Below are 24,166 nucleotides of genomic sequence, written 5' to 3' on the forward strand. Positions count from 1 at the left end.
CAATTCTGTGCAATGTGCTCTTGGATTACCCTGCTTCAGCAGGGAGATTGGACCAGATGACCCACTGTGGTCCCTTCCAACCTGACCCATTCTGTATTTCTGTGATTCTGTTATGGCATTTTATTTTTACCTGTTTTACCATTCTTCACTTTCAACAGTCAATTGATTGCAGAACATCTGAAGCCTCTTTTAAACAGAATGTTTCACATACTTCTCAGCTTTATCCCAAATCAGTTTGCTCTGTGGAGGAAGCATGAGCACTGCCTCTGGCCTACAGAGCTTCTGGCTTCTGGCCTGTGGCTTCACAGAGGAAAACTGCCTCTATTCCTTTTTGTGCTCTGTGATTCTCTTACTGGCAGTGTGATCTGTACAATCTCCTTGCAAATTGCCTAGGGAAGAATACTCAAAAAAAGGGAAAAAATTCTATCTGCATTTATTGACTTACTCAAGGCTCAGAGTAAATCTTAGATTCATATTGCCATGTGTCACATAATCACAATCTCTGCAATGCTTAGTACTGGGCAAAGTATCCTCAAGGACCAGCCAAGAGCTGAATTCAGTGGATGGTGATAGACTGATAAAAATGACTTTCCAAAGTGTCAAACACATGTATTGTGTTATGGATAGGTATTATCTGCCACCAAAATAAAAAATTCAGTTTGAGGCAGACTCAGTGCAGAATCTCAGTACAGACCCTTAAAAATTTATTCCAGTCTCAGGCACAATAGTAAGTTCTTTCTATCAGTATAATATAAGCCTGTTAAGTAGGTGAAAAAGGAGTGGTAACTGCCACATCCTTTCTGGCTGTGCTGATTCATGCTGGTGGCATATGTGGGTCTGAAGATCCCTGGTCTCTGAACTAGCCAGTTCTGTGGTGTAGCTCTGTGAGGAGTTCCTGAAAAGGAAGATGAAAATTGCTCTCTGTGTCCCAGATCTGGGCAGCCCCTATTAGTATTGCCAGGCCTGTGAGATAGATTATGCTTTGAATGAACCTGAGGTATATTTCTTAGTTAAATATTTTCAGAGCATAAAAGAATTGAAAGGATCATTGGATTATTTAGAACAAAATATATATTTCAGGCCAATTAATTTAAAACCGTACCAATCTTCAGAAACTTGATAAACACCCAGACTGGAGCATGATGGTCTTCAGGAGATCAAATTGCTTGTGCCACAGGAATAGCTAAGATAAAGATGCTTAGACACCTTAATTGTCTTTAATACCTGGATGTCACAGATGGATACATGATTTTTCTCACAACAGAGGAGATTGATCCTGATCCTGTGCTGTGCTTCTTGAAATGTTGAATGTCTAGATGACACATTCCTATACTGCAACACTTGCTTGCCTTGAGGAGAAATATTGCAAAAAAAGAGGGAAAGAATTACTGAGGGCCAGCAGAAATGTGAACAGTGCAACTGCTCCTGTCTTTCAGAAAGTCACACAGATTTTTCTCTTCACTCTTTCTTAGTGAACTAGACTACCACGATGCTGCAAGTGTCAATGATAGATGCCAAAAGATATGCGACCAATGGGACAGCCTGGGAACACTCACTCAGAAAAGGAGAGAGGCACTGGAGGTAAACTGTGTAACAACGATCAGCAGGTCAGCTGAGGCAGGGAGGGGGAAATGAACCATTTATTTCAGATCTGGAAATGGTGCCATTGAGCATCCACTTTGGAATCCAAACGCTTTGCTCAGATCTCCATTTCATCTTTGTGTGATTTCATTTGCAAACAGATAGGATTGCTCAGAGCAGACTTGAGAGTACTTAGCTGCCAGGGATACTTCTAAAGCAGCAATAAGTGGCATGTAGTTTGTAGCACCACTCTGTGGGAATTTGATGTCCAGCACGGCTAACAAAAGCCATTGGTTACATACCTTTTCATCCTTGTCTGAATTTGCAGTCTTGCATACTTATCTGGCCAGCAGTGTGTTAATTTTTTTGGTAGTAAGTATTGCAAAGCACTGAGTTACTTTCCAAAACCTTGTTTCTTAGGAAAAGAGGAGTCACATACATGTATGCCAAAGTGGAAAACATATGTCTAACTCTTCCTTTTTGTACTTAGAAGAAATTACTAAGTTTACTAAATCAAGATTAGCAGATTTTAATTAATTTGCAAATAGATCCCAACAAAAATACTTAAAATATCAGTAGTTATACTTCAAAGGCATACACTTTTAATGTGTTAGATATGAGAGTATCTTTACTGCAATTAGTCCTATTGCCTTGAGTGGGAATCCTCAAAGCAGGTGGTGAAATCAGTCAATGCAATCAAATGCTTTTGAAAAGACAAGGCATGACTTTGTGCATGGGTGGGTATGTGTTATGTGGAGCTAGATCTTGCCCTAGTAACAAAGGAATGTACTTTGCCCAACCTGTACAGAGGACGGAGAAATTGCTCGAAACAATCGATCAGCTTCACCTGGAGTTTGCCAAAAGAGCTGCTCCTTTCAACAACTGGATGGAAGGTGCTATGGAAGACCTACAGGACATGTTTATTGTTCATAGTATAGAGGAAATTCAGGTAAATGGTTTTTTTTTTGCTTAGAGTCATAGGGAAAACAAGAAAGGAAGATTTTCCTTCTGGGAGAGTAGAACACTTGTAAGAAAAATACCCATATCTGTCTTGACATTTTCTTTGCGATGGGCCATGTCTGCTCTATTATAAATAGAGGTCTTTGTTGGTATGAAACAATGGTCCTGATAAAGTCCTTGAGGGCTGTTTTGTGAATGTATCTAAATGTGTTATTTCCTGTATCTACAGATACATGTAGACAGGATGTTTGAGAGGCTGAGAGAGGAGCTGTGCTTATTTACAGCAGATGTTCCAGATGTTGGAAGAAATGTTAAAGTTTTCATGGTTTCCCCCTCTGTTTCTGATTTTAGAGTTTGATCTCTGCACATGATCAATTTAAAGCAACTTTGCCAGAGGCAGATGGTGAAAGACAGGCCATACTGTCGATCCAGAATGAAGTTGAAAAAGTTATCCAGAGTTATAGCATGAGAATAAGTGCAACCAATCCTTACAGCACTGTTACTGTTGATGAGATTCGCAGCAAGTGGGAAAAGGTAATGTATGCTAAATACATAAAGCACATTGTAACACAGTGTTCTAGTTTAGGAATACTGAGAATATTCAGAGAACTTTAAAATAAGTCTCTAAATTATTCTAGATCATCAGATGCCAGAATGAACTTTCTACAGTACCTTATACTATCCTTTATGTTTGCCAGGCTCGCTTCACAATATCCCTTGCTCCTGTCACTCAGTATTACCTATGTCCTCCTTGGCTTTTAGTGGGGCAAGAGAAGCATGTGTTCAGGCTAATGCAGAGCTGGTGGCTGGCCAGGAGGTGCTGTTAAAAGAACATAAAATTATTGTATTCTTTCTCTTAGTATAAACAGTAGTATGTGTGTCTCTTCTACCCAGATGCTGCTTTTCACAAATGTTATATAAAATTAGCTTTTTTGGGACCATTAATGTTCTATCCAATTAGACTGAAATTGGTATTGGCAATTGAAAATTCCTGGAGAGGGATTAAAGAGAGGCTGCTAGATCATTCCCACAAACTTTATTTAATTAGGAACCAAGACAGATAATATGGTGAAGGCACATTATTGTGTAGAGTGTAGAATTACATAAACTTACATGGACAAGAACACACCCTCAGTGGGTTATAAAAACCAAGCAGTATGGACTAAGGCCAGAATCTCCCTGGGCAATTCAGAAGGGTAAGCCAAACAAAAGCATATGCAATGAATTAGAGACCTTCAGATACACATGATGGACAGAACATGTCTCATACTATCACAATGGCTGTGCTCAAATAAAATGATTTCCACCAGCTGTTCTTAGAACAATTACTTAGAGATTGTAAAATCACCCATATTTCAAAAGAAAAACAAAGTAACTGCTCTAACAGCAGTTCAAGTGAAATAATTGTCTTGAACTTGAATCCAGCCAGAGGTGAGAATTTCTTCCCTCTCCATTTCAGTCTGTCTCGTCAGGCTGCCCAAGACCACATTATCAATTTCTTATGTTAGCAAAGAATTTGTTAATAAAAGAGTAATCATGATTCTGGCTTGTTCTTCCAATCGACCTTCAGACCAATAACAAAAATTAGTCACTGCAGACTTATTTGTTCCATTTATTTTTAAACTGTTCGATTGTGCCTACTCACATTTAGTACTTTCCCACTGTAACAGGTGAAGCAGCTGGTGCCCCAGAGGGATCAATCCTTGCAGGAGGAATTAGCCCGCCAACACGCCAACGAGCGCTTGCGTCGCCAGTTTGCCGCTCAGGCCAATGTCATCGGGCCATGGATCCAGACCAAGATGGAAGTGCGTGTCAGACTCTCATGCAGAAGCTGATGAACAAAGCGGTTTATAATTTTTTATCTCTACTTTATATAAAGGGCAACAGCAAAGTCCATGATAGTTTACCAGGTGTTTGATCCTGAACTATTTAGCACTTGTTAAGGTGATTTTTAAAACTGTGGAAGCTTGTACAAGTGGTACCTTAATGGTGAGCAGGAGATTCAGCTCTGAAAAATGAATCACTAAACAATTACTGTTTAGCTTCTGCTTTTTGTAGAAAAGATACTAAGATCACTGGGGTCTCAATATTGATTCCAGATATAAATGTGCCACATTTCTTTTGAAATGTGTTTTCTACAGCAAAATTTCTCATCTCCACTATATGAATGTTTTATTACTATTGCTTCTTAGTATGAAAATACGATATATTTATGTTAAAGTTGGTCAAATTAGCAAATATGAAGCTCAAATTTTGCGGGACTGGGGGGTGTCTTTGTTTCTTCTGACAGGAAATTGCCCGCAGTTCTATTGAAATGACAGGGCCTTTGGAGGACCAGATGAATCAGCTGAAGCAATATGAGCACAATATCATTAATTATAAACACAACATTGACAAACTGGAAGGAGATCATCAGCTTATACAAGAAGCCTTGGTGTTTGACAACAAACACACCAACTATACTATGGAGGTAGACATTTACTCCCTTTTGTACTTGTTAGTTTATTCTGCCCTCTTCTGCTGTGTAACTACCTTCCCTGATACGAAGGTACTGCCACAAAGGATGAAATTTGGCAGGTTTTATGATAATCTCATAAGACTTGTTGTATTTTCATTTATTTTCACTTTTAGTGAAGAAGGACCCATTTCTGTATTTTCTGAAGGCCATTTTTATTTTTAATGATCCTTGGTCATAATACAGAGTTAGTGGTATGGAAAATGTATCACATAAATACTTGGAGCTGATTTTTTTCTTATTGTACTTTTTATACCCTTAAAAGAATATATTTGATTCTGTAATAAATAAGTATTTTCTCTCTCATAGCACATCCGTGTTGGATGGGAGCTTCTACTTACCACCATTGCTCGAACTATCAACGAGGTTGAGACTCAGATCCTCACAAGAGATGCCAAGGGTATCACCCAGGAACAAATGAATGACTTCAGAGCATCATTCAATCATTTTGACAGGGTACAGTACTCCTGCTTTTTCTCAACTAGCAATCTTTATTCTTCCTTAAAGTGAGTTTCTTTTCATTCCAAATGTAAGCCTTTTTAAAAAACTGCAAATGCAGTTGCAATGGGCTCTTTTTAAAGGAGAAAAGAAAGATCAGTTAAGAAAGAATTTATAGCCTTAAAAGTCATAGAATGGCTTGCATTGGAAAGGACCGTAAGGATCATCTATTTCCACCCCCCACCATGGGCAGGGATGACACTCGCTGTAATCTGGATTACAGGTGGTTTTTTTTTTGAATCACAAGTTACCTCCCTAGAAATATATTTGTAGGAAATATAATTGGGGCACTGATAGCTGTCCAGGAATATCCTTTATTTTTCTGGCTGCATATGGGAAATAACAGGCTGTTATTTTTTTCACTTATCTAAATATTGATGAATAAAAAAGCAGGAAGGAAAACACTACTGTGAAGAAACTTACCTCTATAAGTTATGCAGTATTCATGGTCAGAGGGTTAAAAAGATAACTACTAATAGACACAATAGCAAAATACATGCAGATAGGGATCTGACATTCCCAACTGGAGAACAATCTGTACATGAGTTAGCTTTGATGGCTCTGTGCTCGCTTGAACCCACCTTCAAAACCAAGTTCACAGTTCACATACTGAAAAAAGTTACCATAATGCAGCATCGAGCTGTTGCCTTTTTACCAGTACAGATTGCTGTACTTAGCAGTCTATGCACAACTTTTGACTTATATTCTGTTATCATGTGAGTCAGCTTCTTCAAATCATTTCAGGCTATTTCACTTTCTTTTCCCTTACATCCTGTTTGTCCAGCTCTACTCAAACTGGTTACCCATACCTGCACTTGCATTTGATATCCATTGGGTACTGACAGTTTGCTAAATATTGTTTAGAATACCCTTAACTGTTTAGAAAGAAGAACAGAATTGCCAAAGCTCTGCTTTCTGAAGAAACACGCAAGCATAAGGAAGTTTAGCTACACGGGAACCAGGAATGGATTTTATGGAAAAATCTTAATGTGATCCTAGTGCAGCATAATTCTTTTTTTTTTTTGTATTTTCTAAGGAAGCAGAAGATAACATCACAGAAACAGAGATAAGTTTTCTGGGGTGGAAGGATGTAGCATACTAAATGGCTTTCCCAATGCACTGGAGCAGATAACTGAGCAATTAGAGCTATTAAAAGCAGACAGAGTACCAGGCCTGGATAAATTACACGCCAGTATTTGAGAGACCTCATTAAAGAAAAACAGGGACTTTGCACAAACACTTGACAGCTCCCTAAAAACAAGGAAGCAAGGTGACTGAATCCTGGTATATCTTACACTGGATGGCTATTTGTAGGATCCCTATACCTTTGTAGTTCACAGATGAGTTCTCTGGCATACTTGCAGCAAGGCTGGTTTAGTGGCTGAGGAGATACTATGGCCATCTCTTGGTGCCTCACAATGTCTTGAAGGGAAAAGCTAAATCATGCACCAACTGTCCCTATTGTTATGGATTTTTAGGCTTTGCAGATACAGTAAGACTGAGATAGCAAAGGATACAATAGAACAAGGCCTTAGGAAAGTCTGCATGACCCGGAAGAGGGTGGTCATGTCACACAGCTGGCAGCACACTGGAGATGTGCTACAACAATACTGTGTAACACAAAAATTGCTTCCCATCTCCTAGATTCTTACCTATCCCTGACTGTCTCCTTTCCTCAGGCTATAATGACTCATGGCTTCAGGCTGTGCTCCTTCTGCCCTGGCTTCTGTTGCAGGAAGCCTGAGTGGCTGGGTCAGAGGCGTAAGGAGACAGATAATTCATCTATCATTCATGATTCATACTCATTTGTTTCTTTGGCCTCAATAACCTGGGCCTGGACTGTAAATTTAGCTGTAGACTTTGCCTTCCCTCATTTCAGATATAATCCAACAGCTTTACAAGAGAGGTCTGGAAGGATTACGTAAAGGGAAAGACACTTTTGAAATGCTCTCTTTAGCGGACCCCTTCTGTCAGCATCAAACATGGGAAACTAGCCTAGGAGGACTTCTGACAGTGTAACAATTATGTTCTCTGTAGCATAATGCAAGTTAAAGAAAGGAAGAAGGTAAGCTCTAAAACCACTCAGCCATCAAGCCAGGCTTTCTGCAGGGGACAGATAGTAGAAACACTGATAAAAGAGAAGCTTATACGGATTAAATTACAGTGTTACTTAATGGACAGATGCAACTCAATCTACACAGGCTAGAAGGAGATATTGAACAAACATGTTTGAGAAAGGCAGGCTCAATTTTCATTTTTCCGTCTTTCCTATGTCCTTGCACACATGAATCTTTAGTGTTGGTGAATAAAGGAAACTTAGGGTGCTTCAGAGTTATGTCAGCTTACACAAAATAATGAAGACTTTAAACTTGGAATTTAGACAGAGAAGGCAGTAATGGATTCCTTTATGGTCTCGATTTCTTTAAATAGAAATGAAGATTAAGCTGGATTATCTGAAAGTAAGCACTAACATGAAAAATACTGTCTTTTCCATGTCAGATGGAATTAACAGTATATGTAAAAATGTTGTTGGACTTAGCAGCATATCTGAATGCCTGATGCAGTTTAAAAAATGCTCTGAAAGAATTGGACTGCCGTTCACAAGGATGAATAGCCAGAGAGGATCCCAAAAATTAATACTGTCTCTGACAAGGAGGCTTTAAATATCTAAGCACAACAGAATCATTTATGCATGCTATAGCTCTGACTTCTGTGGCATTTCTCCAATTTAAAACATTTCTTAATGTCTGACTCTTAGTCTGTGTTGAGGATGTCAGCAAAGTACTAATAGGCAGAGTACTCCCTTCCTCATTTTAAAGAACATTTTTTGGGTATACATAAATCTAACATTTTATAGATTGCTTCTAGAAACAACATCCTTTGCTTATAAATCTGTGGAAGGAACCTCTGTCTTCCTGCCCAGGAAGACTGTATTAAAAAAATTAAAATCTTACAGTTCATAATCCATTATGTGGCTTAATTCTGCAGTTTTTAATCCTTTGAAAGAGGGCTAAATAATTGGGTGAATAGTTTTAAATGTCTTCTACATCTCAAATATTTGAAAGAAAGCTCTTAAGCATTTTACAACTTTTTTTTTTGGGGGGGGCTGTATGTCCCAGATTCTCAAAATGGTGTAAGTGGGCACCAGGCATCTAAGAATTACAAGGGCAGGAAGAGTTCTGTTTCTGTCAGTGCAACCACCATCAGAGATGCGGTGGCACAGAAAGCTTTGCAAGTCACCTTTGTAAAGGCCAGTGGTAAATATGCTCTCTCCCTTGGGTCAAGGGGGCAGCCCTCTTGTGTTTCCAACAGGCAGGTACGCACCTTGGTACCCCAGAGGTTATTCCTGAGGATGCCGCTGCTTTCCCATTACTCCTTGCTGGAGGCTGTGCCTGAGGGCACAGTCTAGTTGTAGGTATAAATATAAATCTTTAGCAGTGCTGCTATTTCCTTCCTTAATGTGACTGCACAGACTGAAAAAGAGAAAGTGGGACACAATGTCTGAATCACAGAAGCAGCTTAGAAGTGTTCAAAATGATGCTGAATAATGGTATGCAGCCAAACTGGGACACCACACAGACACATTGTCAGTCACTGGTTTTGAAGTCTTTTTATGGAGGGATTCCTTTTTCATATTCAGTATATTTAGTAAATTCTAAATAAGATTGTGAAGTATGTGAGAAAATATCTGCAGCTGCTCTGCCTGCAATATCCTAATGGCTGCTAACATATTCTACTATTGATTTTTGTGCAAGCTACAGATTTCAAGTAGGAGGTCTGCATGATGAACAATAGCATCATACCACCCTATATTTTACTAAAAGAAAAACAACAGCTCCCTACTAAAGGAACCATATATTCAGGCTTATGCAGGTCAATTAGCATTCAGGAAAATGAAGGACATATTTAAGAATGGATTAATTTGATTCAGAAGCTCACTTGTTTTATAAAGCCAAATATAAATCACAAGGAGGAGGGAAAAGATTTCTGGGGACTAATAATGAAACATGAAGTGAGTTTTCAGTGTTTTACTTTGTATTGTCAGGAAAAGATGAACAAGTCAAAGTTATTTATATGCCTTAAAAAATGAATTTCAGTGCCTAATGTTGGTCTACAAACAATAAAAATAAATAGCATGAGCTATTTCCAAATGAGAAAGCCTTTGCATGGACTTGTTCTATGCCTTAATTACAAAATGCTGTTGAATCCCTTGAAACTCTGATATACTGCTAAGGCAAATATGCCTTTTTAGGTCACATACGATGGAGATTAGAAAAAAAAAATTCACTGCAAGAATGTGAGAATCTGCTATAGCACTTGGCACAACTACTTGGACACTCACTGGGGAGTCCCACTTAACCAGATGACAGCTCTGAGCTCCAGCACAACCACTGCACTTCTCTCCTAAAGAAAATGGTTTCTTGGTAGATGTGCTGTCCTCTCACTCCCATCTGCCCTTCGCTGCTTCTTGCATGACTCCCACTGCCCTGTGTGCCTGGATGGGGAGCTCATGCACACACTGACCACCAACTCCCCAGAGGAGTCAAGTAGCTCATAGTCCTCTACCAACAGCTGCTAGAGATGGATGACAGTGTTTGGCTTTTAGCTCCCATTTTTAAATAATTTTATTTGCAGTCACAAAATAGTATCTTCAGCTTTAGAAATAAGGTAAATTAGAAATAACTTCACCCCTGCTGTGACCTTCCGTAGCCTGTCTCCAGGATGGTTTTTGAAAGTTTTAAGCCAGTCTAGATTAACATTTTCAGAGTGATAAAATAAGCCATTTTGAATGCTTTATAGCAGGAATTATCCTATAAAATGGAAATATTAAAGGATAAAAAGTTTACTGTGATTATGGCTTTTAACGAAATGCTGCTCTAGATTTGTAACTTTGCTTTTTTTCTCTTCATTGACTTCCCACTGTTATTTTTCATCTTCCCTTTATGGATCTGGTGGATGTTGACACAGAGGGAGCCAATAACAGCATGATATTTCAAAAAATGCATGGTGTTATTAACTTAATAAAGTACCACGTCATCCTATTAGTATATTAAATAAGCCCAGTGCATTTGTTAAAACTCCTATAATTTTACTTATGCATAGCTATATAGAAATTTTTAAAAAATAAATTATTCATCTAGCAGGCAAATATGTAGCAGACAGAAAAACTTGGATCTTTTCCAAAATGACTGTAAAATCAATAGGGGTAATAATTTTTCATCTTAGAACATCTTTTTAATTGTATTTATGCTAACTCAGTCTAAAGTACCTCTCTGATAGTACACATTGTGTATGAACAGGAACAAAAAGACAAGTCAGTCTGTTTTAAGAATTTAGTGGCAGGTTTTTAACCTGCAAAATAGAAAAAAGTATTGGTTAAAAAAAAAAAAAATTGGTTCAGTTTGATGAACCACTAAACCTAGAAGCCACTTAACCTGGAATTCAATGTGGCTTTTTTAAAATCAGTTTTCAAAGCAAAACCTGAATGTATAGATTATTAAAGAAGACAGATAACTGAAAATAAGTTGCCAATTAAAAATTTATTTTGTACTTCTCCCTTTTGAGATATGTATATTATGTTAAGTAATATTATCAGATCAAGAGTGAAGGAATAGTAATTGAGTGGGGAAAATATGTTTTGCCCAGGTTCAGTGATATTTTTATTGCATCTCACATACACTGCATGACAATTGAAAATGAAGGAAGCAAATGGCAGTTCAATAGAATTAAAACTGCCTTGTCAGCAAAAATGTTTATAAAACCCAAAACAAACCCTGTGGAGGAAGCAGAGTTTTAACTCTTTAGTTGAAGTGAGGACCCTCTTTCACTAAGAAAAACACTAAAGCATGCAACTGCAAAAACTGTACACTTTTCAGGTAATTCATTGCAATATGCTGACATACATTTCCATGAAATTCTGTAAAAATGTGATTATTAATAGAAAAGTAGAATGTTCTCTACTAACCAACTAACCTGATCTGTGACTTTTCTTTCTTTCCTTTCACCTTCCCAAATGCATGACCTGTGATGGGATGCTAGGACGAGTCTCACAATCTCCAGTCTGATGAATTTAAAGCCTGCCTCATCAGTCTAGGACAGGTTGGAAATGACCTGCAGGTAGAGGAAACTGATTTAATTCTGTTTTCAAACAGACCAACATAATAGCCAAAGAGATTGTGTGTTTAAACTCCAGTCTATTGGTCATAATGCTTTGAAAAGATCCTATATCTGGGAAGACAACTGGATTAGATGGACTGTCATCATCACTTGGGGCTGTATTTTTCTATGTGGTTTATATGCAGTTTGTTTCTTTTACTTAGCTTGAGATGTTTTATTTGGACCCTGCTAGATACCCAGGGGAGCTCCTATGCTTCTTGCACTCAGACTTTTCCCAATTTTTCTTTCCTAGGACTCAATACAAGTTCTCTTATGCTTTATCCAGATTGAGGATGATACAATTCTCTCCAAACCACTGCATTATATCACAGCACAGAGGAAACAGTTACCTTCTTACTATCATGCCATTTAATGTTTACTCAGCTTTCAGTCCAGAATGTCAAAGATATGTTATTGCCTGGAAAATAAGCAACCTCATTTTATACAAGGACTTCAACTGACCTCCTTCTAAGTCTTGTAAATCTCATCCTTTAAGCCAGTATCCATATCTCTGCTGTAGTCCAGGTCTTGACAGCCAGCAGTCAGAAAGAAAATCCCTGTACTTATTTCCCATATGTCAGCAAACAGCTCTCATAATGCACCTACCCTGGCCTTGGAGTGAATTACATGACTGTTTTTTACTATACTTATAGCCACTACAGATTCCATGCAGAACCTTTCAAAGACATTTCATATCAGGGAGGCAGCTTGAACATCTCCTGAGTTTGACTAGTCTAGTAACAAACTTTTCTCCTTGCCCTTCTCTTTGTCTTCCATGGTTGTGTTCTCTGTATTCTTGTCCCATTCATCTCCTCTTCTCCCTTGTCTCTCCCCTGACCTTTCCTGATGTTACTTTTTGTGGTGAAAATGTCTGTTTCCTGCGTGTAATATGTTAGTTACTTCTTCCTCTTCTAAAACTGATGATGATTCTGGTGACCTGATCGGGCAACATCAATGAATACTGTTCATGCTCTGGATCCAATATGCCAATGGTCTAAACTCGTCATCTCTCTGGAAATTGCCTGGGATTCTTCAAACCTTCCCTTCTATATTCCTTACATTGTTTTGGTCAATAGAGGAAGAATGGATTGATGGACCATGATGATTTCAGAGCTTGCTTAATTTCAATGGGTTATGATTTGGTATGAGTTTTAAGAAACAATGTCAACTGATTCTGCTTATAGCTATAATATTAACCACAGCGACACTAACGCTTGTTTAAATAGACAGAATACTAATATAATTACACAAGAGATACTATTTTCTTGTTTCTTTGTTTTTTCTCTAACTTCAAATGGTTAAAAGGGAAGTTAAAACTAGACACTTGAAAACCATATTCTGTGGTCCAATGCATTGCTCTTTGAATTAAGGAAAATTTAAAAGTTGAAATTAGGAGTTACTAAATTATTTTTTTTTAAACTTATCCTTTTCTATCTGCATGATGAAGAATGAGTTTGTTACTGTTTAATTTTCATAAACTTGCTTTGGGAGTTGCATTTTCTTTGCTTCAATTACTTATTCTAAAAATTTCCTCCCAAATTCACCCAAACAAAATGATCATCCTTAGTTAAATTGACATGCATTTGGCACGAAATTTTCAGAATTGTTCCCTCTCTTAGTTCAGTGGGTCTGCAAGTACACTGCTTCTTGGGCTATTGTTTCACCTTCCTGTGTGGTACCTAAATTTACAATGGTTTTAGAATGAGGTGGAAAATGAAGTGTTAAGTTAAAACAAGTTAAACAGGCACTGAGGGAGGGTAGGAGGGAGAGAAACTGGAGACAGTTAATTGAAAGGTACATACTCGGTAGTTAGGACAAAGGATACATTTTTCAAAAGTACAGTCCTTTTTACAAAAGAGGGGTGGGCATTTAAGATCCCAGATTTCATCAACTCTGACGTTGATGTTCCTAAGTCAGTAAAATGCTTTAAAGGGTCAGTAACCAGTGGTTCTGACTGGTTCATGAGAAGTTCGGGCTGCTGGAGATTGATATTACGGTGACCATTTTTTGTTTTGGATTCTGTGAAAGGGTGAAGCTGAGTTTGCCCGAATCATGTCTCTGGTTGACCCCAATGGGCAAGGAACCGTCACTTTCCAGTCCTTCATTGACTTCATGACCAGAGAAACAGCAGACACAGACACAGCTGAGCAAGTGATAGCTTCCTTCAGAATCCTGGCTTCAGATAAGGTCAGTCACCATGCTGCTGGCTGTAAGGATTCAACAGCTTTCCCCTTTAGCCCTTCTTATACAAGCCTTTTAGTAATAGTGAAGCTTTGTTTGCAGTTTGTAAAACTTCAGAGAAAGCACTTGCCTTTTTGTTTTGCTTGGATTCTTACCTAAAACAGGTGCAGAATACAAGGCTTGGTCCATGTATTCTCATATCCCAGAGAGCAAACACAAAATCAGACATCTTAGACAAGACTTGGACAGTTGGTCTGTATAATGGATATATTGTACATCAGGCTATTTCCACACAACATCCTTGATTAGAGGGGAACTCCTTCTGCCTTTCATGCTGTTGTCTGGATGTTTCAATGCGAAGTTTGGGCGTCTGGAACATAGCCTGGGTCAGTTGCACAAGACTTTACCTAATTTTGAGCCATGTTGTGACCAAACAGCTCATTCAACAGGGCAATGCAATGTGGTGTACCCCTATCCCAGGAGGAGCCAGAAGCAGGAGGCCCTAGTTACAGGGTTTGTGGGAGAAGCTCCTGAATTTGGCATACTTTCCTGCCCACTGCCAGATCCACTGGTGAGTGGTGTATGAAGATGAGAGGGTATATAATGGCAACACAAGAGCTTCTGGAGGAGTCAGGGCCATAAACAGTGCTGCCAGGAAACCAATCCTGTGCTGTGCAGAAAGGAGAGATCACAGCAGCACAGGTCTATTTGCCCAAGCTCGCTCTATTGATTTTCTCATTCTGCCTGTTTGTATTGATTTTGTGATCTCAGTTAATGTGGACCACATTTTGAATTCCAGACACGTACTCAGTAGCAATTCATGTGGAAGATGGTCTCAGGAAAAAATGGTTTTCATTACACTGCTATTTTAAGCAACGTCAAGTCTGTTAACAGAGGGTATCCCTCATATCATAAATGCAAACCATTAAGAATAATAATACATCTTTCACTACACATATATTAGAATCTTGAAACTAACGGGAACCATCTGTGTCTGTCCTGTCACTGCAGAAGGGGCAGTAGTGCACTTCTGAGATCCTGACTATGTCGGGATGAGCTGTATCAATAGCAGCCTACCCGCGGCTGCACAGTGCTTGGTAGCTAATGTGCACAGTCACATACCCCGAGACTGCATTTTGACCTAATCAGTTTGTTGGTAGACTTGTCCACTTCAACTCATAATTAGGGATGGAATTTACCAGGGAAAATATCTGGTCTCAGAAAAATAGGCAGGATGTCCAAATTTATTAGTCACAGCTACAGAAAAAAAAAAATATTGTGTCTTTGAAGAATACATACTGAATTTGTCAATGCTTTTCCCCCTCCCAGCCTTATATCCTGGCAGATGAGTTGCGCCGAGAACTGCCTCCTGAGCAGGCTCAGTACTGCATCAAGAGAATGCCTCCGTACACCGGCCCAGGCTCTGTTCCTGGGGCTCTGGATTACACCTCTTTTTCATCAGCACTGTACGGAGAGAGCGACCTCTGATTCTGTAATTGGCCTCATTCATGGTAGACACTAAAAATACCCACCTTATCGCCCAGATTGCTTCTCAAAAGCTTTGACAAGCTGATTTAAAAACAAGTTTTACAAACACAGTAGGGTACCGTCAGTGTAAAGTGCTAGTAACTAACTGGTGTATACTGAAGTGTGCAGCACGCTAGATATCTGCCTTGTTGGTTTTAGGTTGTCTGTCCTATACGATGCTAGAAAATATATTAAAATATATTTAAAAAAATCTCAAGATAATAACTTTGAAAATATCCATTCAGAAAATAGAATGTAAAACATAAGAACTCACAAAATATTTATCCATTTTCAAAATGTTTCAATGCCATATGCGCTTCTTTTACAATGTTCCTACAAGTATGTTAGAAGTCACGCTTTTTTCTTTTGTAGAGCAATACTATTTTCCTCTCATGATTTCTGATTTTGTATGCTTCTACCGGTGGAATTTAATAAAATATTAAAATGCAGTTTTTCAGGGAAGAAATATAACAACCAAGTAAACTACTTAATTACAAAAATAATCCAGAATGCTATGCTTTTGTCACAAAGGATTGTAATATAGGGGGGAAAAGCTCTTTAAATTGCAGATTTAGAGTTCTGTAAGCAGTACTTTTCTTTTAGGCCTTTAACTTTTACAGCTGAGGGAGTACAACTTTTATAATCGGAAATAAGAAGGAAGCTAATTTCATGTGAACTGTTCTGTTTTGAAACCCTCATTCTTGTCTGTGTTGAACAGTATTTGTTTCTCAGTATAAGAATGCATTATTATATGTATTAGTGGGCAACATTCATCTCTATCCTGCATATTGCAAACTCCCATCTGAGCAAATGTAGAGTGGTTGTCTTGCAGCTTTAACTGTTCAGTGCAAAAAATTCAGTTTGTCTTCTACTGCGTCACAGGCAGTTCTGTCTGCATTCTGCTCCTGTGTGCTAGTTGTTTACTGTTCTTTTTCCATCTTGAGAAATCATAGAGAAGTAAAAGCAGTAACTTTTTTACTTGAATCCTACTGACACTGAGGAAATGCAATGTAATCAAAAAAAACCATTTACAAATGGTGAAGTGAGCTGTGCAGCCCAGTGCTATTAAAGCAATGATGTGCCTATTAAATAAAGTCTGCTTTTCAAAACCTTATGAGACTCTGTTATTGTCAATTATCTAGTGGTTCCCTCTAAGAACTGGAAACATTTCTGAACATCAAAGGAGTTTTCAGATGCTAAAAGTTCAAAAAAAGTATGTTGTGCATTCCAATACATTGTGTTTCCATGAACAACAATTGCTATGTGCTGCAGGGACAGGTATGGTTTCATGAAGAAAGATGGATCTCAGAATGAGTGGGAGAGTTTCCATTTAGGTCACCTGAGCACAAATGTCCATAGCTTGTTAGACTCCAAGCTTAGATTGATTTCCATGAGACTTAGGCACTAATGCTTTTGAAGATGCTGGCCTTAACTTTCCTATATCTCTCTTTTTCCTCATGCAAAAAAGCAGATGTTAAGTATTAAATGGTGCTTTCACTCGCCTTTGTTTGGAAATCTAAGGATGGCAAACATTAAAAATCTGTGTGTCATTTCAGTGCTAAAGTAGGCACCTGCAGGTAAGGTGCATGGAGTGAGAGCAATTTCAAAACAATCCCAGAGGAGACAGGCAATGATCAAATACCTCTTCCTCCTCCACCTTGTGTTCAAAGGCCAGCAGAGGACTTCCTAGGGCTAGGATCATATCTCCTACAGTGCATGTGCAGCCTTGCACACAGCCGTAAGTTGCTACTGCCATGGCCGATACTGACATGATGCAGGGCCGTTTCTTTCTGTGATGACAGTGCCTGTACAAACTAAGTCAGGAAACTCTGCCTTAAAGCAATGCCATTTCCAGCTAAATGGCTGCTGAACAGACTGAATCCTAGTAAAAAATAACTCTATATATCTCTCATTGTCACAGTTTAATGCAACTGGAAGAATAAAACACTGAGCTTCCAAATGTGGCACAAAAGCGAAATCTCAGTGCTACAGGCAGGATTATGCTAAAAATTGACAGAGAGACAGTTTATATCTAACACTTCCAACATGTGTTGTTCATGTTCTCTACCTGCTAATTTTTATATTGTGATATTATTCCTATTTTTGATATGTATGGAAGGGACTTCTAAACTCCTTCTTTAGCTAAATGTTCTGTTGATCAAAGCATATGAGAGATAATGTTATCAGCAGCAAGAGAAAAAGACTTTTGCAAAGCAATTTTTTCAATCCTATATCAAGTTTCTAGTTTCTAGAGTCAAAAGAACCAGTATCAGAGAGCTGCAGGGATTAATTATCCATCTATACTTGTCCAAAAAATGTTATACCATATTAATATGCCTTTCATGTAAAATGAAGAAGTGTCATAAAGTGATTTCCTCCATCAATATAAGTAAACTGTGCTATTTTACCCTATAGAGGGTAAACCTCAAGGTTCTTTAAAATATTCTGTGGTCACTTTCCAGGGCTATGGGTTTTACCGAGAGATTTCCTTTTCCTCTAAGGCTCCATTTTCAGGAGATGGCATTTGTATATTTCTTCAGGATCACTCTTCACACTAGGAATCAATGCAATGGTGTTTTCTATTTACTCAATTCTGGCAGCAAACTAGTTTTACTACAAAAAAGTCCAGTAACTGAGTTCAGGGTAATGGGTATGCCAATCACAGGGGCCAAATCAAGGCTCAAAGGGTGAAGGTACATCATTATTTTGAGGATCATGTGAATGAAGGTTATAGAATAACTTACAATTCAAAAAGTCAGTAACGTTTTAAGTTGCCTTAATGACTGTAATACAGATAATGTCTTCTGTGACTTTACATGGACAAAACAGTTATTTGAAAACCTTCCTGCCAAGATAATCTTGATTTTATAGTTATAATTTTCAGATAGTGATTTTAGAAAGGTGCTGATGCATTTAGAAATCTGGTGTCACCTCTATGTTACCTTTATACTTCCTTTCTTTGTACATAGTTTCCAATGTTGCTTTTCTTACTCACTGACCACAAAAGGTTTGGAGCAGAACCGCTCCTAGCAGCTTGTATTTTCATCAGAGAACATCCTGTTGTTCAGTTTCCCAATTCTTGGAGGAGACCATGATCTTTTATTCAGGTTATTCATGGATTTGGATGGTAAGCAGTTTTCTTTCTCAACTTAAATACCTTGTGGTTGAGAGAATTCTGGAAGGAAGTAATTGTTCAATTATTGCTAGTGTATGAACAGGCCATTAGGAGCATGTTTCCAGCACTGTAATGGCATCAATATTTTTTGGTGGGCTTCTACAAACAGTTCCAGTAATATTTAAATGAGAAAATAATACCTGTTCATTACCCGTGTCCCTCTTCCCCAAGTTTTATGGTTAACAACCTGTGCACTTATTTGCTTGTGCATCAGTCTATCTTCTGCTTATGTTCAGAGGGCATTTTATTTGAGGAGCCACCAGCAGTGTTAAGTCTGCATTATAGACAGTTGTTTGCTAGTACGTTCTGGTGAGATTTCTACTTGTGTCAGACCAAATATTTTTATCTAGGAAAACTGACTGTTCTAAGCTGGATTTTATTTCATATTAGTCTCTTTTTAAAATATGTTATTCCTTTCTAATTTTAAGCCAAGTTGTGGGCTGCCACCACAAAGGACAAGTCTATCTCCACTTTTTCCATGATCCTCTTTATTTATAAATAGAACAGTTCCCATGTCTAGTTACCATGCTGGCTGGGAATACATATCTAGGGTGCTTAGAATGGTAGATTATCCCCTCGAGCAGCAGCCTATATTTACATTACCTTAAAGTGATTGGGTAACTGTGGAATTAGGGGCCTAGCCACCCACTTTCACTGAAATGCCTTTATTATTCACAACAAAAGAACATTTATGTGCAGACAACAAAGCTTGAGCCAGTATGTGGACTGTTACTAATTTCCCTCATTAATCAAGTGTTATATTAAACAATAAGCCCAGTCTTTTCCATATATGAGCTTGACCAGGATTTCATATACTAATCTTAAAAAGAAATTCCTCTGCCAATTTGCTAGGTTTTGGGAAATGTCATTAGCATTTATAATACTGCTTTGCACAAATTTGATTATCAGCATATTGCTTTAATTACTTGGAAATCAAATATACTGGATGAATGTCCTAAGAGGATAGAAGTCCTGAGGCTATTTTAACACCCCACTATCCCTCGATTACTTGCACCTGGCTGTTCTGTTTCAAAACCTGGCTGCTTTATTTGGCCTTAACTCATGGAAACTTTCTTCCTTTCAGGACACCTGTTAATACTCCAAGTGAAAAATGCCCTTGAGCATTGTCCTTGGGAGGAGTGGTTATCTTATGTGCTCTCCAGAGCTGGAGCCTTCCAGCTGCATAATGGATACTTGTGTCAGAAGCCCAGGTATAGAAGAGCTCTCTTGGCTCAAACACTGAAGGTCCCATTTCAGGTTTTAGCTAGTCTGCTGATAAGACTAAAAGAAATATTTACATCAGTTGCCAGCAAGTTTGGCCTTGATTTGAATGGAACTGTCAAGACAGGCACACCAAATTAATGTAATTTAAAAGAAAATAAAAGCTCCACAGAAAGGCATAGAATGGCTGTATCGAACACCTTGTTCAGACTTGTATCCTGGCCCTGACCATTACCAACAGGAGGAATAATGGAAAAATGTAAAAGCGAGACAGTGTGTGGCCATGTGCGCCCAAAAAGTCTCTGAGCTGCCAGTAATTTGTGGATCATGAACTTGTGGAACACTGCACACTGATGCCAAAATTTAGTCTGTTTTTCTGATAAAGTAATATTTCCTCTGAGAGCTTTTTGTATTCCTCTCAGTGGGACCTACTGCATCTATAAATTCTCCAGCAGGCTATTGGATATGCTTGAAAAAAACATTTACTTGTCTTTCTTTTATCTTTTGCAAACTGCTCTTCAAAGTCTTTTTGATTTCCTTGATTATCTGTTTATACTTAACCTGCCAGAATTAATAACCTTATTTTCTTCATGTGGACATGGTGCCAACTTTCTGAAGGATGCTTGCAAAATGCAGGCAATCCAAGAGAGAAGAAATCCTACGTCCCGTGAAATAAACCCCAGTCCCAGTTTTAACAAACTCTTTAGCAAAGCTATTTAAATGAAAATCAGACACCCAGTCATGTTTGTTGGGTGCCCAGATGAGTGTGATGAACATGTACAAGAGACACAACGCTGTCAGACACTACATCCCTGAGGTCCTATCTACTGCCACTGTCATTAAACCAAAGACATAGAATTTAATATTGTGTGGCATGCTGAATAACAGTCTTACTGTTATTTGTGCATTACCTAGGGACAACACTCAATGGCAGCTCTAACTGTTGTTATTTGCTAATGGAAGGTGATAAGGCTTGATTTGCCACAGCAAGCTGGCAAGCACCCACATTGTCCAGCAAACACTTTTGCCACTTGGAAATAACTGTCTCATTATCTGAAGTGACTTGTGGAAGAAGGGGCTGAAATGTCAGTATTTTGATCTTTAAATAAAAATGTACAGTTATCATTACATTCCTTAGCCACTGTATTATATTTAATTTTTTCCCCATTTTTCACTTGACTATAGTTGCATATGCACTTGTAAGAAGCTGAAATTATGCTTGTGGCAAATAGACCAACGTAAACATTATATATAAAAAAAGACAACATTTTTTAACACTTTTAATTCTTTTTCTTAACAATCAAACATTTCTATCAATCAAATAAAACATTTCTATCAGCCATCTAAACTTAAAAAGACTGCCCAACAGCACTCCAAATTATATATTTTGATTATGGTTGTGCAAAACCCTTCCTTCCATAAAAAATGAATAACTGGCTTTTTCATATTGAGCATGAAAAACTAAAAACATTCATTTATGATTGATCCCATCTGACTGCCCTAACACTCTGCCTCTTCTGAGCGCTTGGGAAGATATTCTATAAGACTCATTGTTTCTTCAAGCCAGACCATGAACACAGGTGGCTCAAGTGGCTTTATTTGCAAAGAACAACTGGAATGGCTATAGTGAAATAAATATTCTACTGAAGTCGTTTTGGAATAGCTCCTTATGGCAATACCCTGTTCAGGGTCCCTACTCCCTTTTATGATGGTGGCCTTTGACCAAAGTGTCCTGCAGACAGGATTGCCTTTAGCAGTGGCCATTCCTTTGGCTTTTCCGAGAAGGCACCTCCCTTCCTGCCAGCGTTACTGTCTCTTTGCAGATTCCTTTGCCTTCTAACTCAGTCACCAGCCCTTGTCTGCCACTGCCCTTTTCCTGCTTTTAACAACAGTCCTTTCAAGCTTAAATGTTTCTGACTGGAGATGTTAACTTAAATCTAGTTTAATGATCTCAAGGCTGTCTTGAATCGGATTTTAATGGGAGACACTTTATTTCTGCTTGATCAGAATGCAGTTGATTTGTACTAAGGCAATAAATGAAGTACTATTCAATTTGGTTTCATTTAGTATCTTTCAGCTTTACCTGCTACTCCAGGAGTCCTTATTAGACCCTTCAATAGACAGGAATGATAGTATGCCTCCCCAGCCACCAGCTACATATTGAAAGACATTTGTATACCACATGAAAATTTAAGATATAAACCACAGATTATTCCACCAGCACCTTCTGGCATCAAAACCCAGGAGCTTGCAGTGAGTTTAGCTCTACACAATAAAGAGGGGAGGGACAGGAGACTTTAGCCTGATTAACCTATTCCCCAGCTTGTACCCTCTTCGTACCCTCCTGGTAGCTTTATCAGCTCCCAATGTCCCTGCCCTGCCTGCATGTAGAAATGCAAATAGGAGAGAAGAGAAGAATACTACACAGTATTTTCATGCGCCAGAATATACAGGGAGACTCAGATCTACTTTCTCTTGCAACCCTCTAATGGTACCTACAAGCTCAAGTCACTGATATGAGAGGTTGTACAGCGTATAAAGACTGTTCCTGATCCAAGAAACAGTTGGGAAATGTACCTGGAAAATGCTAACGGGATGTAGCAATGCTAATAGATACTTCTGAGGACTTGTCAGCAGATCTTAAATTGCTTAACGTATTTCAGGCTTTACAAGTGTAAAGGCCCAAAACTAAGTCTTTTGTCTCTTGACTAGACAAAAAAAAGAGATGTCAAAAAAACCCAAAGGGAATAATTGTAGGCTACAGAAGAAACTTTTCACTTCCAAGTTGAAAAGCTGACCAAAAATAAGACCTGACTGGTATCAGTAATGAACAGGGTGGAAATATTAGGCCTTTAGGATGAAAAAGTACACTCTGGGCATATTTTTTTTAATGTAAATATATGTTACTGATAACTAAGGAAGGACTCTGCCCTAAGGCAGTGTTCCCTCTCAGTGTCTCTTGCTCATGCTCTTGCTAGTGCTTGCAGATGTAAGAGGCTGCTTCTTCCTCACAATTTAATTCCTGAAGCTTGGGCAAGATTTAAAACCAACATCATTTCTGAGTGTTTCTTCATTTCTTCATTCACATTCACACACAACACTTTCAGCATTAATTTTTTTCTGTCTAGTAAGTTTATATCATTATGCCACTTGCATATTTCTTTCATTTAATATGTTGATTTGAAGAGTCGTTAATATTTACAGCAAAAACAGTTCTCTTGAAGGATTCATATTTCTGGAAGTGGTTCCTTGAACTTCTTTCCTAGCTCATGTCTGGGACTTAAATCCTTACTGCTGTTTCCTTGCTCCTGGCCTCACCAGCTTACTTCTCCCCTCTATTTCTGCTCTTCTGCCTAGAATGAATTGTTTGCCTGGGTGGAGATAGTATTGCTCAAACCCCTGTGAAGAACACGGAGATGGTGATTGCCTGTAGAAAGGGTAGGGAAAATGTCACTGCTATGTCTGTGATCATATGCAATTTCTACAAAGTGTTGAAAGCTAGCAGGTTAGACTTTAAAACAAACTGAATGAATGGTGCAGTTTTGAAGTCCTTTGAAGGAAAGAGAATTGCCTATAAAACATGCTTTTCTAGCAGATTGTTGATGACATACAGGATTGTTTGTGTAAATTAGAGAAAGCTCAGAGGATCTTCCAAGGTATTTTACACAGAAGGATTTTCAATGCTCTTGCAAAAGAGTCTTACAAGGTTTGCTGTTCAATGAAAGAAAGCGATATAACGGAGGCTGCTCACTCCCTGGGATGGAGTCATGCCTGACAGCCGGAGGCACTGCTGGAAGCTCTCCAGGGCCACTCACACATCATATGACCCGCACATGTCCCTCTTCTCTGCCCTGTTGTGCTGTGTCTGTGCTACCAGGATGCAGATGGCTGCACTACTTGGCTATGTCTGTACTTTTCATTGTTCACCTTTCCAAGTTGGCTAAACCTTCTACAGTCCTTCTTATTAGACACATTTTCATAGATCTCAAGCTGTGTTGAACACAAACTGATGTCCTTGCCAGGAGGAGTGTAATCCCATTTATAGTTCACAGGCAGCAAGAGTATGCCTAGGGCTTGTGCTCTGACAGTCCCCCTCAGCTGCTTGTGTCTGTATCTCTAAGCTCATCTATCTACTGGTACAGCCCTAAGAACACCATCAGGCTCCAACTGCCCTCAGCAGCTACATATCAGACCTCCACCCCTGCACCTCCCATCCATTAGCATTTAGCTCAGGCCCTTATCCTCACTCCTTGCTTGAGCTATATTGTATGAACATATTGTCTAATCTATAATCTCCTGCTGATGGATTGTTTAGCGATCACTGGAATGTGGGCTGAACCTGGTAGCATTGA

The 24,166-nt window shown here is 38.7% G+C and overlaps 1 protein-coding gene across 1 annotated transcript in view; it reads left to right on the forward strand.

Moving 5' to 3' along the window:
• ACTN2 (actinin alpha 2) overlaps nt 1–15,615 on the forward strand; it is a 67,085-nt gene extending 51,470 nt beyond the window's left edge. Inside the window, exons 13-21 of the mRNA XM_017817494.1 lie at nt 1,473–1,581; nt 2,390–2,530; nt 2,893–3,075; nt 4,212–4,346; nt 4,832–5,011; nt 5,366–5,512; nt 12,787–12,852; nt 13,739–13,897; nt 15,221–15,615. Coding sequence (XP_017672983.1) covers nt 1,473–1,581; nt 2,390–2,530; nt 2,893–3,075; nt 4,212–4,346; nt 4,832–5,011; nt 5,366–5,512; nt 12,787–12,852; nt 13,739–13,897; nt 15,221–15,379 — 1,279 coding nt within the window. The 3' untranslated portion in view covers nt 15,380–15,615. The remainder of the gene's footprint in view (nt 1–1,472; nt 1,582–2,389; nt 2,531–2,892; nt 3,076–4,211; nt 4,347–4,831; nt 5,012–5,365; nt 5,513–12,786; nt 12,853–13,738; nt 13,898–15,220) is intronic.
• Nucleotides 15,616–24,166: the final 8,551 nt, after the last annotated feature.

The sequence above is a fragment of the Lepidothrix coronata genome, unplaced genomic scaffold, assembly GCF_001604755.1.
Source record: "Lepidothrix coronata isolate B3197 unplaced genomic scaffold, Lepidothrix_coronata-1.0 Scaffold61, whole genome shotgun sequence".
Lineage (NCBI taxonomy): Eukaryota > Metazoa > Chordata > Aves > Passeriformes > Pipridae > Lepidothrix > Lepidothrix coronata.